The following is a 15,725-nucleotide window of genomic DNA, read 5'->3' as shown; positions in this document are numbered from 1 at the left end:
GCTTTGTGTTTTCTATTGGAGTGGAGGGGACTCCACTGTTACAACGGGGTTGGCTGGGTGAATAGGGAAGGACCCACCAGAGGGCCCCGATCCTGGCAAGTTAGGGTTGGAATCCATCAGGGGAAACAATGTGGGGTCAGCCAGGATTGAATGTGCATGCATAGCCAGTGCTCCCTCCAGGTGAAGGATCCACTGCAATAATGGAGGGGTCCCCATGACCTGCGGACAGAGAGGGGTGAGGGGGTCTCGTGTCTTAATCAATTGCTTCCCCCCACCCCCCCACCCGTGCTCGGGAGACGCTCTTTTGCCATTGTGAGGGATGGGGTGTGTGTTCCGCTCTGCAGGCTCTGACGACTACATCGTCCTGGCCCTGTATGACTATGAAGCGATACACAATGAGGACCTGAGCTTTCAAAAAGGAGACCAGCTGAAGGTCCTGGAGAAGTAAGTGCAGCCCCGGCACCCCTGATCCCAGGCTGCGGGAGTGGAAGGTGTTGAGGTTAAATGAGTGACTGCGTAAGACTAGCCTGTTTTTCTTGAGAGCCTGGCAGCCCCTTGCTGTGCCCTGGCTCTGTGGGTCCTGGGGAGCCTTGAAGGCTTATTCCCTGTGATTACGCTTCTCTAGGCTTATGGCCCTGTAGAGTTTCCTCTGCTACAGGGCTTCATGGCCTGGGTTGCAGCATCAGAGATGCCTTAGAACTGCTGCCTTTGGGGGGTAGGGAGGATGGGAAATGCACTGCAGACTCCCATAGCAATGTCGGGTAATGGGAGCAATCTCATGTCTCTCTCTCTCTTCAGGTCGGGAGAGTGGTGGAGAGCAAAGGCGCTGACCGGGCAAGAAGGCTACATCCCTAGTAACTACGTTGCCCGGGTAAACTCCCTGGAGACGGAAGAGTGAGTCTGCCATTCGTTTGGGTGGAGCAGGATCTCTGTGCAGGGATAACCTCACAGATCCCTCTTTAGCTGAATAACCTGCACTCCACTGCCCATCGTGTCTGCCGTTCTCTGCCTTTTCAGGTGTAACCTTCCCATTTCTGTTCTGCTTGCTGCGTCTCCAGGAAGGTTAAACTCTTCTCCTGAACTAGAGACAGACTTGGGGCTGGCCACCAGAGTCTCTGCTTCCCACTTCCCCACAGACTCCTTCTCCTCCTTCATGGGAACCATAAGCTTTCCCTGCCTTTCCCCACACACCGCACAGAATGAGTTGCCCTAATTCTGTCCAGGCCTCCTTCAGGGGGTGGGAATACCCGGAGTGTGGAAGGGATGGCTAAGTGTGGGCTTCAGCCCCCCAACCCTGCTATTCAGAGTCCAGAGGAGAAAGTGAGGCCAGGGGTAGAGATCACCTGGGAAGCCTCCTTCCTATTCCTGTGTCCGAGGGAGATCCATTGGAAAGGCATGACATAGAACCCATGGTGAGTCCCCCAGAGCATAGATAATGGTGGGGGTGGGGTGAGGTCTTCACAGCCCAGTGATAGAGACATGGGAGCTGTAACTGCCATGTTATACTGACAGGGAGTGACCCTGACAAAGCAGTGCTGTGTTGGAGAAACACCATGGCAAACCAGGCTGCTTGTCCTGGTGTCTCCCCAGACTCACCAGCACCCTCAGCTTGAGTCTGTCCTGGAAATGGGCAGAGTCTCAGGAATGTCTGAGAAGCAGAAAACCTGGGAAGCCACCTGCATGCTCAGCACGGGTGGCTGGTTTCGCCCTACAGGTGGTTTTTCAAAGGAGTCACCCGGAAAGATGCAGAGCGTCACCTCCTCGCGCCGGGAAATATGATTGGGTCCTTCATGATCCGAGACAGTGAGACAACAAAAGGTAACGGGGAGGCAGCAGAGGGGGTGCTGCCCTTTGTGGAATCAGAAGGCCTCTGCTGTTTGGGACAGGGCAGGAGGAGGTTGGGTGGGGTGGGTGATCCTGATCCAGACAACGCAGCAGTTATCAGGCAGGGAAAGAAGAGCGGTCTGAAAGTTTCCCCCTTGCAAGTCCCTTCTCTGCTCTGGGCATCTAACTCAGTTCCTCTTGCTACCAGAACATACAGTTCTGCTAAGGTATCGCTGTCACCCGCAATGTTGTAAAATACCCTAATCAGTGTGGGAGGGGTGGGCTTGTAGGAAATGACCCGATTTGACACTCCTCTTGAGGTTAGGAGGAGCAGATGATCGGACTGGGCAGAGCTTATCTGCTTCTCAGCTCAGTGTTTCACTAAACAAGCCCTTTGCAAATTCTTCCTTGTGTAAGAGGCTGAATGTCAGCCTAGAAATCCCACTGCCATGCATCTGGAAACCCCTGCAACAGACAAAGGGAGGCGGGCACTTAGGGGAGAAGGGAGGAGCGGTTAGCAGAGCTGCTTTCCCCGGAGCAGGGCTGCAGGCTGTTGGCAGCAATGAGCTGGGTTGCATAGTGGGGACGTTGCTGTGGCACGGGCAGTAGGCAGTAGTGTGGTGGAGGGGAGCTCAGACTGGCATTACTGGGGTAACCTGTGCAAGTGTGGAAGCTCTACAGAGCAGGAGTCTGTAGCTACCCGCTTTCAACAGGGCCTGCTGATACCCCTGGAGTCGCCATTTGTGTGTCTGTCTCTTGAATCAGGGAGCTATTCCTTGTCTGTGAGAGACTTTGATCCCCAAAACGGGGAGACAGTGAAGCACTATAAGATCCGGACGTTGGACAGCGGTGGTTTCTACATCTCCCCTCGGAACAGCTTTGCCACGCTCCAGGATCTGGTCAGCCACTATAAGGGTGAGTCCTACGTTACACGTGCTGGGACCTCCATGGAGAAAGTGCTGCCTGTGCACACTGCCGCCTCCGGGCTGCCTTGCTATCATCATGGGCAGTCGGCTTCCCTAGAGGCTCATCTCTCTGCAGCATTTCCTCGCTCCTGCTACCTCTGTCCTTCTCTCTGCCTGTCAAGACTCCGTTCCTGGTTTCTTTCCTTCATTTTAGGGGCAGGCTGTCAGTTACAGATTCTTCTGCCTCTAGGTTACTGCTTTGAATCCAGCCCTGGTCATTGGTGCCTGCACATCATTAGTGCTTGACAGCCAGTTTGATGCTCTAGGACATAATTTTGATGGCTGTAGGCCAGTTCTTAGCGGCAGGTGTCCACATCCCCAGACTACCCCCATACCTAGCAATCTCCATGCAGGAGCAGAGACTTGGAGAGCTGCACAGTCAGAAACTTTCCCACACTCCAGAAGTGGTTTGTGCTCCCTGGCCTCCAAAAACCCAGGATGCAGGGCACTATGGGGAAGCCTCCTGAGCTGTACCTACTTAGTGCATAGAGGGGACTTCACACACCAGCTCACACGCCATGTGGATGAACGTTTATCCCATTAAAGCAAAAACGGTCCTTAGGGCTGGATTGAATGGTGTTATTTACATGGCAGGCTGTGATGTGAGTCGTGAAATCCTGCGTGTGGTGAAAACACCCTTATGCTATTGCTAGCCTGAGAGGATCAGGCACAGAGCTTTGTAGCCCAGACTCACCCTGCCTGGCAGAAACGACTGATCCTGATCAGTAGATCTTGTTCTTCTTTTTCAGGCCAAAGCGATGGGCTGTGCCAGAAGCTCACTTTCCCCTGCACTGCGCCAAAGCCACAGAAACCCTGGGAGAAAGATGCCTGGGAAATCCCCCGGGAATCCCTGAAGCTGGAGAAGAAGCTGGGAGCTGGGCAATTTGGAGAAGTCTGGATGGGTAAGAGCAAGAATTGGGGGTCAAGGGGAAAGGGGAGACAGGAGATGTAATGATGAAGGTGCTCTGAAGGCAAGAGGCAAGGGATATAGTAGGCAATGAGGAAGGAAAGCCACTGGAAGGAAGCAGGTAAAGAAATGATCTCTCCAGCTGCAGAGAAGGGAGGATTTGAATAGTTGGATATATGAAACCAAATTCTGCTTTTCTTTCTCCTATGATTTGCCTCTCAGGGCTGGGCCACGTGACGGGGGAGAGCATTGAAGGATATGTCCAGCCACCAGCCTTCCTGTAGCAATGTGTCCATACAAACCAGGGTCATGGCTCTGAAATCTAATGCTCTTCCAGGGCAGAGAAGCCTCGGTGTGAATTGAGAGGGGTTGAGTCACTGTGGGTGGAGGAAAAGAGAGGAGCAGCCTCAAGGGTGCTAGCACCTGGATCAGGTTCCTTAACAGGCCTGAGCTGTAACTGTGCAGGGTGGGATAGGGCCATGGCCACTGGAAGAGAGGAAGCCCTGTACAGTTTTGCTCTCAAAGCAGCTAGTGGTGCCAGCAGCCCCAGCCTGGCTGGGAATGGCCTTGAAGCATCCTGGTGTCCTCCTATCCCTTCCAGCCACCTACAACAAACACACCAAGGTAGCAGTGAAGACCATGAAGCCAGGGAGCATGTCAGTGGAAGCTTTCCTGGCGGAAGCAAACCTAATGAAGAGCCTGCAGCACGACAAGCTGGTGAAGCTGCACGCGGTGGTGACCAAGGAAGAGCCTATTTACATCATCACTGAATTCATGGAGAAAGGTAACTCCCCCTCGCCCTAGCTCAGTTGCCTCTGGGGCAGAGGGAGAGATGGAGCCTCAAGTGCACTAATTCCAGGTGGTAACGCCGTTCAGGGCCCTCCCAGGGGGAGACGAGGTATGTTCCTTGGCAGCCCCAGCCAGACACGAGTTGCCCGTACCCCTCTACACGTGCTGTCCCTGGGTGTGGGAGGAGTGCGTTGCCCATGTCCAATTGGCCAGGATACGGTTCAAGGCTGGAAGTATGTGATAACAGTTGTTACCAGGAAAGAGGGAAGGAGCATGGGAAATGACAGAAAGAGAACAAAGAGAACGGCAAGAAGCATGAGAAACCCATAGAGTCGATCTAGCACCCCTCCTCCTCCTCCCAGACTAAACCCACCCTGCAGGCATACAGAAAAGAGGCAGGAGCATGTCTCACGGATCAGAGTATGAAAGGTCGCATCTTCTGCCTCAATCCCTCTGGCTGCAGCTCTGGGGACATTCAGGATTGAGAAATCGCTCCTGGGAGGCTGGTTCTGTAGTGGGCCCCTCTGCGTTTCCCTGAGCAGACATGGAGAGCGTGCTAAGTTTGCAGGCCATGACCCAGAGGCTTGGCGACGGACAAAACATGCTGGCCAGGCCCTGACCACTTCCCTGTCATGCCCTTTGCAGGCAGTTTGCTGGATTTCCTGAAAAGTGATGAAGGCAACAAGCAGCCTCTCCCGAAGCTGATTGATTTCTCTGCCCAGGTGAGGAGAGAGCACAGTGAGGGCATAATGGCGGCCAGGGAAACTTCTGCTCCTAGTTTGGGTGTGAGCCACGGAGGAGGAATGGAGCTGTGCACAGTGGCCAGTGGTGAGAGAAAAGCCAGGCCAGCTTGTGCTGAAGGTCTTTGTGCTAAAGCCTCAAGTCCCTGCAGCAACTGACCTTTTGGGGTCAAAACAACTGGTCTCTTGGCACGGTCGTGAGCCCTGTGTGAGCTGAAGAGGCCAGACCGCAGACTGGGGTGGTTACAGAACAGAAGGGCCCTTGTACTCAAAGGCAATGTGGTCTAGAGTACTGAGCATGGGACTAGGTACCAGGAACCTTGCAGTGCCACTTCACTCAGTGTGACCTTGAGCAAGTCACTGAACTCGAGACCTGCCCCTTCTCTTGCTGAGGGCAGTGTAAAGTACTGAAGTGTAAGAAAGATGAGTGCCAGGCTGCCTGTCTAGCTGAGTTTCCCTGTCTTTAAAAGACAAAGAGCAGTACTTCTTTACCTCCCTTGGGGTTGTGAGTTGTAACAGCTGAGTGTTTGGGAGGCAATTGGGAGGTATAAAGGGCCAAATTGTGTTACTGGAAGAAAGTGTATTAGACTCAAAAGCTGAAATGATCAGGAGAAATATTTGGCCTGTAGGTCACTAGCTGCTGGGAGCAAACCCCTGCCTGGGAGAGTCCTCCCTGGTAAAAGCTGATGAAGAGGGAGTGGGTAGAGACCAGGTTCTGTGAAGAAGCGAACTGTTCAGGATCTAACAATGGAGAGTTGTGAGCCTGATTTGAATATGCAAATAGGCCTCATAGGCCCCAGGAAAATGTGCAGGTGTGGGGGAGAACCTGGTGCTTTTTCTTCTTTGAGAGAGGAAACCTGGAAATAATCCAGTGAGTTTCCTTTCTCTGCATCCCCTCTGATGCGTTGGTGTTCTCACTCTGCTCTATGAAACAACTGGCCACTTGTTCACAACTGTCCCTGGGCCCCACAGTACAGCTGTGTGAAGCTTAGGAGAAGCAGGTGTGTGGTGGCTGAAGGGGAAGTAGTTTGTTCTCTGATGATTAACCCCTTAACTATAGAATTTGGCAGTTAGAGGTCTGGGGATGGTGCAGCTGGTTAGTGTTGTAAAGGATCCGGTTTGTCAGCTATCTGGCACAGAACCAGTCCCAGCCTTTGCCATGTCAGGATCTGGAGGAGTCTGTGTCTATTAAGGGCCTCGGTTTTATGCTGTCCAGTGGTCATAGAATTTACTACAGATTCTGGTGACTTTTCTTTGTGGGAGTCTAGATGGGGAAAGTTTCCATTTTATTTCTGGTCACCCAGATTTGCTATCTCCTGTCTCCAGGATACAACAGTTATGGCTGAAGTCAGCTAATTGCCAAGCGTGTAACTCAGAGGAGCAGCAGAAATAACTCTGTGTATTGGTGATCTGGTTTACAAGCCACAGGCCACCTGGTGGCTCCACCTCTGACACCTTTCTGCTGGACATCTCAGCACTCGGGCAGGGCCATGCACCTTTCCAGACAGGGAATTCTTTACTCTGTCAAAAATTCATGCTTTGAGCCACCAGCCACTTTCTCCGGCTCCCCAAGGCTCCAACTGTTTTCCACTTTACTCAATGTTGGGAAATGATTTTAAACATAAGACTAGTGTTGTCTTGGGCAAGGCTCCTGCAAAGGGGCATAATGAACGTTGGCTCCATACACACTGCCTGGTACAAGTGTATTAGCAGAAGCCATGCCTAAAAGGAATTTCCTAGCAGAGGGGAAAGTAGGTTGAAGATAGGGCTAAGGAAAGGAAAAAGATTTCACAGGAGTTCACAAAATGCTCCCTGAAAATAGCTTTTGAAATAACAAGTATCAGAGGGGTAGCCTTGTTAGTCTGGATCTGTAAAAGCAGCAGAGAATCCTGTGGCACCTTATAGACTAACAGACGTTTTGGAGCGTGAGCTTTTGGGTGTGAATACCCACTTCATCAGATGCAGTAGTGGAAATTTCCAGGGGCAGGTATATATATGCTATCAAGCAAGCTAGAGATAACGAGGTTAGTTCAGTCAGGGAGGATGAGGTGTGAAACTGTTCTAGCAGTTGAGGTGTGAAAACCAAGCGAGGAGAAACTGGTTCTGTAATTGGCAAGCCATTCACAGTCTTTGTTTAGTCCTGAGCTGATGGTGTCAAATTTGCAACTGAACTGAAGCTCAGCAGTTTCTCTTTGAAGTCTGGTCCTGAAGTTTTTTTGCTGCAGGATGGCCACGCTCCAAAACGTCTGTTAGTCTATAAGGTGCCACAGGATTCTCTGCTGCTTTTGAAATAACAACATTTTCAGAACCAGATCTTCAGATAAGTTGGATGTGCAGTTGTGCATCTAATTTGTGTGTGAAGTGATCTAATTGTGTATCCAAATGTATTATTATTTCTATTTTCAGCAGCAGCTAGAAGCCCCAGCCAAGGACCCGGTCCCAGAGTCGTAGGCACAGTACATATACACAGGTCAAGTTTACACTACTAAATTTTGCCAGCATAGCTATGTCAGTCAGGCATGTTAAAAGCCACACCCCTTCTCCAGCATAGCTGTCAGTAAAACCCCCCAGTGTAAACGCAGCTATGCTGACAGAATGGTGGTTCTGTCAGCATAGCTAATGTGCTTCAGGGAGATGGTGGTGTTATACTGGAAGAAAAACCTTCTTCTGTCAGCATGCACTGTGTCTACACTAGGAAACTCTACCATGTAGCTATGCTGGTATAGCTGTATCAGCAAAGCTTCTGAAGTGTAGACTAGCCCCTGGTAAGGACTTGTCTGCACGTCAAATGATACACTGACACAGCTGCACTGCTGTAGCGCTTCAGTGTAGACACTAACTATATTGATGGGAAGAATTCTCTCGTTAGTATAGAGACTCAATTTCCCCCGAGAGGTGGTAGTAGCTTGCTTGATGGAGGCATTCTTCCATCCACCTAGTACTGTCTACAGAGGGGCTTAGGTCAGCTTAACTATACTGGGCAGGGATTTTTCACATCCTTGACTGACTTAGTTAAACAGACCTAATTTTCTAGTGCAGACCAGGGCTTTTAGACTGTGTCTGAGGCCTGGAGAGCTCACCCTTGAAATCACAAGCTAAACGTGGGAGAGGCAGAAATATGACATGGCTTGCACAAGGTCATGCCCAAGCTGATGGCAAAGCTGGGAATAGAACCCAGGTCTCCTCGTTCAGCTCCTATTCACCGGCACAGTGATTCTCAGACTTTTCTTTTTGTGGATCACTTGAAAATTGCTGAGGGTCTTGGCGGACCACTTAATGATCTTTCCAAATGTTTGTACCATTAGCTAACTATTGTAAAGTGCTTTAGATAAAACCACTATATAAAAAAAGTCATAATAATTAACATTTTTTGTTCTACAATAAAAGCAAACAACTCATATTTTAATATCAGTAATCTTACCTTTCTAATGTGATGGATGTGCCCTCTCTCCCCCACCATGGCAGTCCCCCGAGCTGGGGCTGGGAAGGAAGGGGTCTCCCCGGAAGCCACAACCCTGGAGCTGCAGAAAGTTGCCTTTCTGGCTGCAGCCCTGCACATCCCAAATTCTCCCCACCCCCTCTTCTCACTCTACTGCCTCCTCCCACCTATCCCTATTCCTCCCCCCCGCGCCCCCCCCTTGAGCCACCACCTCACCTTACATGTGCATCTTCTCCAGGGTCCAAGCACCCAATTAGTGGAGCCACACCTGTGTGGCTCCTTAGAGGGAACTATCTGCGGACCCCCTGAATGGAGCTTGCGGACCACAGTTTGAGAACCTCTGCACTACAGCACACTGCCTCGGGTAAATGCCTCTGCAAATTAGATATGCACTTGTGCACATCATTTTTCTGGATCTGAGCCTTCACAAAGGGCCTAGCTAGAACCTTTAATGCAAACACATTAGTGTTTCCTCCAGCTTTCCCAGAGAGAGGCAGCAATACATGCAAATAGCTCCTAGGCAGCTGCGTGAGCAGCACGTTTGCACATTCAGAATGAGTAAATTTGGGTGCAAATAGGTTCCTAAGTGTGAAATTACCCTCTTGTGTCTGTGGCACTTGTTTTTCACATAGACATCACAGGTGCAAGTATTGAAAATTTAGGCCCCCAAATTCTATGGGCCAGATTCTCCACAGGGGAAAGCAAGTGCAGTATGCATACTTCATCCCCATGGATTCCTTCCTTTCCAGTTCCATGGTCTATCCCTAGTGTCCTGTTCTCTGTTGCCTCTTGCTCCCATTGCTCTGTCTTGAGTGCCTCTTGATGACCATTCTGTGTTGTTTGAGGCGAGTGCCATCTACTGGGCTCTCCCACATATGAGCATGGTCAGATAACAAGGGACTGTTATTTAGATATTCTATTCAGTGCTACTATGGGCAAGTCTGAATTTAAAATTCCCACTCTCCAGTTAAACATCTCGGGCACCACATCCACTGAACTCCATGAGAGAGAGATCTGGGGGAGAACTCTGCTCATCATATGTTTAGGTTCTGGGAGAGTTGCTCTCAGTTCTATAGAATTTCTCTATCCTAATGGGAGATCTGTATATGTTGTCACTTACGTTCTTCTTCATGTATTGGGGCAGGGGGCTCAGCAGAGAGAGTTCCACATGTGCAGTTATAGTGAGATTTGGAAAAAGATGATCACGGAAGCAGCTTAAAAGCAGACACGAGCCTAGTGTATTCCCACAGGTCTTGATAGTAGAGCTGAGGTCCTGTGGCAGCAGATTTGGGTTATGATGCACACTAGTTCAAGTGTGGGTGCTGGCAAATTCAAGATGACTGTGTTTGTCTGCAAATTCATGGGTGTTTGTGTGAGTCCATGTGCATGATGGTTGGTGAACAGGTTAGATCCCAGCTTCCAGTTCATGGAAATTTGCAAAGGCTGGTTCTGATACATCAATTCATCAGCCACTGTCCTCTGCCATCTCCCCACCATGGGTGTAAGTGGTGCATAAACCTCATGCTGGCCCTCTGCAGAGGGCTGAATGCCACTCGGAATCCTGGACTTTGCCATAATTGATCCCCCGTCTTGAAGCTCAATTAACAACCTTTTCCTTAGGGGACAGGAATTTAGTCTGTCAGCCCACTTCCTTTTGGAGAGAGAGGCTCCACTGTGCACTCATTGTTCTAGTCCTTGATTTCCAGGTGCTTGTTAATGATCAGCTAATGTCTTTTATGGTGCCCATGAAAGGTCTGTTTCTGTGGCTCACAAACACTTTCTCCCTTCTCTAAAGATTGCAGAAGGAATGGCTTTCATCGAGCAGAGGAACTACATCCACCGGGACTTGAGAGCTGCCAATATCCTGGTGTCAGCCAGCCTGGTGTGCAAGATTGCCGATTTCGGACTGGCCAGAATCATTGAGGATAACGAGTACACGGCCCGGGAAGGTAGAGAGAGCTGCCATGGATGCCATGCGCAAATGCAGCTTGCATAACCTAATAGGCATGACAAAATGCACATGGATGGCCAAATTCAAAGGTGATGTGTAAGATGGTGTAACTTGGACTCCCTTAGGCCTGCTTACACCCACCCACCCACGTGCACGGGAGTCTGAGTTGGCGTAATTTGCATGTTGAGGATGTGTGAAAGAAGTTACCACATAGGTTAATGCAGCATGGCGGCTACTTAACTTGTTTCTCCATACATCCTTCTGTTAGTTACTTATCTTGCTATGTGCCTCACTTGGCATGTGAGTTACACCTGACAATTTTGATCTGTTTGCCAGGTGCCAAGTTTCCCATTAAATGGACTTCACCAGAAGCCATCAATTTTGGATCTTTCACCATAAAATCAGATGTCTGGTCCTTTGGAATCCTCCTGATGGAGATAGTTACCTATGGGCGGACCCCATACCCAGGTAGGAAGTTGTGTCCATATAATCTACTTCTAGCTGAATTTAGAAAGGTATCAGGGAAGGAAGTGTGCACTGAGAACTTTGAACCACAAAAGTTGGGGAGCTGCATCTGAAGACAGGATCATGAGCACAGGATCCCAGGAGACAAAGCCTTGGAACAAGAAGTGAAAGGCAGAGTACCCAGGGGATGGCATGGTCACATCTCTGACCAACCTGTATTATTCATTCATCCACGTTTGCTGTTTGGGCAGGTACCAACCCACATTGGATGGTGTGAAAGATTGAAATCCAGCTGGTGCTCTTAATTTAACCTTGATTACTCACTGTCTATAGGCTAAACATACACTCCAGTTGAAACTCTCAGACATCAAAGTGCACAGAGCGCAAAGCAGAAGCTGCAGGAGTCCCAGTTTTAGCGACTGAGAAATGGACATGAAATTAAGGTCTGTAGTTTCAAAGGTGTCCACTAAACTTAGATGAATCCACTTCTGGGTACCCAGCTTGAGACACGGCTTGATTTCAGAGACGCCTAGCACCACTGACTGACTGTGGACAGTCAGCACCTTTGAAACTCAGGGCCAATGCCAGGTGCTTCAGAGGAAATGAACAGAACAGAACATGTGATCCTCAAGTGATCCATTCCGTTGCCCATTCCCAGTTTCTGGCAAACAGAGGCTAAGGACGCCATTGATGGACCTATCCTCCATGAACTTATCTAGTTCTTTTTTGAACCCTGTTATAGTTTTGGCTTTCACAACATCCCCTGGCAACAAGTTCCACAGATTGACTGTGCGTTGTATTAAGAAATACTACCTTTTGTTTGTTTCAAACCTGCTGCCTTTATTTTTGGAGTGTTATGCAGAACTGGACTTCGTAACTGATCTCTCTTATTGGGATAAAAAATGATTATGTTAATACTGCTTTGAATGTCATTGTCTCTGATTGCTGTACCTTTCCCAGGTAATGGTATAGGAGTTCATCTGCACTCCTCTTCCTGTCCCTATGTCAGGGGGATCATGCTCCCTAAAGGGGTTGTTAGAAATCAAAATGAAAACACCTGTTTTAATGCTCCTCCTGCCCATTGTTGTGTTATAGGGATGTCTAACCCAGAAGTGATCCGTGCCCTGGAGCGTGGATATCGAATGCCCCGCACAGAAAACTGCCCAGAAGAGCTGTATGATATGATGATGAGATGCTGGAAGACCAAACCAGAAGATCGTCCTACCTTTGAGTACATACAGAGTGTTCTGGAGGATTTCTTTACTGCAACAGAGAGCCAGTACCAGCATCAACCTTAATGTAGACAGTCCAGTGACAGCAGTGGCTATCCATAACTGTGCATGCTACAGTACCTGTAACAGACACACCTCGTCTGTTCTTCTCCTGGCCAAGCCCTCCCTTTGTATTCCTTTATACATATTGCCCACTTCCATCAGCCTCTTCTTAGACACCAAAGATTTCCTGACACTGACTTGATTGAAGTTGGGAGGCAGAATGCAGTAGCATTACATTTCAGCCTCCCTGGGCTGTGAACTCGCTGGATAAGCTAAACACTGTTAGGTCTTGTTAGTACTTAAGTATGAGACTGCTATGGGAAATCCATCGCTGCAGGAAGTCTTCAGCAGGTGGCTCCATTCCCTTTAAATCCATATAGAACTATTGCCCTCGCATCATGCAGGAAGGCACTGGGATGTAGAAGGTGCCACCTTTCCAATGAGATACAAAACTGTGGGCGTGACTCTGCAAAGATCCCATGATGCTTGTTTGCTTTCTGCAGATGGGATAACAGAACAAATTACATTATGAATAACTGCATTCTGACTAAAATCTCCCCGTGCAGTTTCAAATGAATATAGGTCACTCCTCATCACAAACTGTCATGTGCTGGAGCCGTGTACTGTTAAACAGCTGCTGGATTTCACCCCAGAAGTGGTCACTAGTGAAATGATTTGGGCTTTAGGATCACTGGATTAAAGGTGCCATGTAAATCGTCTTTCAAACCTGTTTCGCCTTTGTGATGGTTTCCTGCATGGATCTGACCTGCATCTTCTTGTGGGTGAACTGTTGGCAAGTGTATTAACTGAACTAGATGTTGAGCTCTTTGGAGCAGGACCTCATCTTTTTACAAGACATGCTAAATGCCTCAAACGTATATGGTAGTTTATAAATAACAGACATTGGCCTGATTTCCCCTCCTCCCAGTTGCTCTGGGGTAATAGCAGAATTTTAATTTTTCAACTCTTTTCTTGAGCTGTTTCTGCAGATTTTTATAGTGGCACCTTTATGATTGTCTGAGAATTACAGGTGTGTTTCCTAAAAAAAACATATTAGGAACACGATGCTAGGGACTGATATAGTCTCACGCATTTTATAACGTGGAGTAGGTGGCAGCAGAAATCTGAAGAGAAAGTAGTTAAGTTCAGTTTCACTGGGTAGGGGAGGGTAGCACAATTTGCAGTTTAATAACTTGCATTTTTACTAAGGAACCCTGCATTTCTTGCACACTTATTTCAGGGTTTTTTTAGTATTTAAAGATAGATTATTTGGGGGTGGAAGGAGTGAAGATACAGATTTTTGACATATTTAAGTCTCTCTCTTTTTCCTAATGAATTTTTGACATAGTTACGTGACTTTCCTGGATAACAGTAACAGAAGAGAGAGAGTGGATTATGTGCTTCTGTCTCAGCTTTGATTTTCAGTCAATAAATATTAAAACATTTTGCATTGTTCGTGGCTTTCTTTTAACATTGTATACTTGATAGCAAAGAAGGCCGAGTATTACCTGTTTCTAGCTACTGGTAAATACTCCGTCCTCCGTCGGTCCATAGAGGGAGAGACCTCAGGTTTCAGGGGATGGTTTCTTCCTTCTCATATTTATCTCAACAAAGGTATCCAGTATTGCTAATGGCCACTGGTGTGGCTACCACCCCTCTGTCAACCCGGGGACCCATCAGCCATCACCAGTAACGCCTGTGACAGATCGCCGTCGTTATGCTCCAGAGTTAACCACACATAGCAGCGAACGAGAGAATTTCACACTCGCCTCCTTGTACCGTCTGCTGCCCTCAGTAAAGATGGCGCGGGAGCGGGGCGAATAGGTTAGGAAGAGAGGAAATGATGCCTGCTGCCCTCAGTAACGATGGCCCCGAGTGTTACACACACGTTCCGCCTGAGGCCGAGCCCTGCTGCCCTCAGTAAAGATGGCTCCGAGCGTTTGACACACAGACGGCCTGGGGCAGAGCCCTGCTGCCCTCAGTAAAGATGGCGCTGCAGGCGGGCCTCTCCCCGGGTCTGGGCCCTGCTGGCAGTAACTAGGGGATGGGGGCGAGGGAGCGTAGCCCCGCGGAGGCAGTGCCTATCCTCGGCAGGGGCCCGGTCTCGCTCCTTCTTCGCTCTACTTGGAGGGCTCAGCCCGGAACCGGCTTCCTCCGCCCGTCGCCGTCTCCATGGTGATAAACTTCCCCAACCAACCACTAGCTACTTCCGGTTACGTCTGTCCCGACACGTGGATCCAAGATGGCGGCATCGGGGGCGAAGGTGAGTGGAGCGGCCTGGACAGTCCCTGTCAGGGCTCGGTACCAGCCTCCCGGGGCGTCAGCGGAGCGCGCCGGGCCCGAGCTCCGAGCACCACCTCCCTCCCCCCCCCCGCCCCGGGGCTTGTCCCGGCCCCTCGCTCCGGGGCCTGAGCTGGGCGGTGGCCGGGCCCCGGGACGGCTGTGGCGGGCGAGGGGTGAGTTTCGAGCCCTGACTGGGGGCGCCGGAGGCTCGGTGGGGCCTGTGGCTGCTGGCTCGGTACTGCCGGGGGGGCATGGCCGGGGCTGGCCCGTTGAGGCCCGAGCTGAGTGTTCGTCGGTGCGGGAGCATGTGGAGTTTCTAGACTGGGGGTTGCTTTGAGGACCTGGGCGTGGGGTTGCTGGGCCCCAGGCTTGGTCGGGGCATTGCTTTAATTCTGGAGGGTAACCCAGCTACTTGCTGGGAGTCACAGCTTCAGTAGCTCCCAGAACACACACTCTTACAAGAGTCTCCTGAAACGAGCCTAGCTGTCTGTGGGATTTGTCCCCCAAGTTGATCACAGAGAGCAAGAGGTTCTAGCCTGAAATAACTGTTCTCCCTTAAATTCTCTTTCCTTTGAACTGTGTGAAATAAACCTTCACGTGTGACACTGACTTGAGCCCCCTGGAGATGCAAACGCCCTGCAGGCCAAGCTTTAACTCAGGAAAGCGTGAGATGCGTTAGGTGTAAGGCCTCTATGTTGGTAGCAGTACTTTCATAGATTCATAGACTCTAGGACTGGAAGGGACCTCGAGAGGTCAGCGAGTCCAGTCCCCTGCCCTCTTGGCAGGACCAAATACTGTCTAGACCATCCCTGATAGACATTTATCTAACCTACTCTTAAATAACTCCAGAGATGGCGATTCCACAACCTCCCTAGGCAATTTATTCCAGTGTTTAACTACCCTGACAGTTAGGAACTTTTTCATAATGTCCAACCTAAATCTCCCTTGCTGCAGTTTAAGCTCATTGCTTCTTGTTCTATCATTAGAGGCTATGGTGAACAAGTTTTCTCCCTCCTCCTGATGACACCCTTTTAGATACCTGAAAACTGCTATCATGTCCCCTTTCAGTCTTCTCTTTTCCAAACTAA

At 49.7% G+C, this 15,725-nt stretch overlaps 2 protein-coding genes across 7 annotated transcripts in view; both read left to right on the top strand.

Moving 5' to 3' along the window:
- The window catches only part of HCK (HCK proto-oncogene, Src family tyrosine kinase), a 34,031-nt gene extending 20,231 nt beyond the window's left edge, over positions 1-13,800 (top strand). For all 4 annotated transcript variants that reach the window (XM_075072162.1, XM_032766283.2, XM_032766282.2 and 1 more), the window contains exons 5-14: positions 345-444; positions 799-894; positions 1,715-1,818; positions 2,590-2,739; positions 3,539-3,691; positions 4,298-4,480; positions 5,131-5,207; positions 10,460-10,613; positions 10,952-11,083; positions 12,176-13,800. In XM_075072162.1, the coding sequence (XP_074928263.1) occupies positions 345-444; positions 799-894; positions 1,715-1,818; positions 2,590-2,739; positions 3,539-3,691; positions 4,298-4,480; positions 5,131-5,207; positions 10,460-10,613; positions 10,952-11,083; positions 12,176-12,378 (1,352 nt within the window). In that variant the 3' untranslated portion in view covers positions 12,379-13,800. The remainder of the gene's footprint in view (positions 1-344; positions 445-798; positions 895-1,714; positions 1,819-2,589; positions 2,740-3,538; positions 3,692-4,297; positions 4,481-5,130; positions 5,208-10,459; positions 10,614-10,951; positions 11,084-12,175) is intronic.
- A 708-nt stretch (positions 13,801-14,508) lies between these two features.
- Positions 14,509-15,725, top strand: part of TM9SF4 (transmembrane 9 superfamily member 4) — a 31,285-nt gene continuing 30,068 nt past the window's right edge. The window contains exon 1 of one of the 3 annotated variants that reach the window (XM_032766421.2): positions 14,509-14,617. In XM_032766421.2, the coding sequence (XP_032622312.1) occupies positions 14,597-14,617 (21 nt within the window). In that variant the 5' untranslated portion in view covers positions 14,509-14,596. Of the gene's footprint in view, positions 14,811-15,725 lie in introns of all 3 variants that reach the window. The other 2 variants (XM_032766417.2, XM_032766418.2) reach the window with 2 other exon arrangements.

The sequence above is a fragment of the Chelonoidis abingdonii genome, chromosome 14 (assembly GCF_003597395.2).
Source record: "Chelonoidis abingdonii isolate Lonesome George chromosome 14, CheloAbing_2.0, whole genome shotgun sequence".
Taxonomy (NCBI): Eukaryota; Metazoa; Chordata; order Testudines; family Testudinidae; genus Chelonoidis; species Chelonoidis abingdonii.
This window is presented reverse-complemented; position numbering and strand designations above follow the sequence as displayed.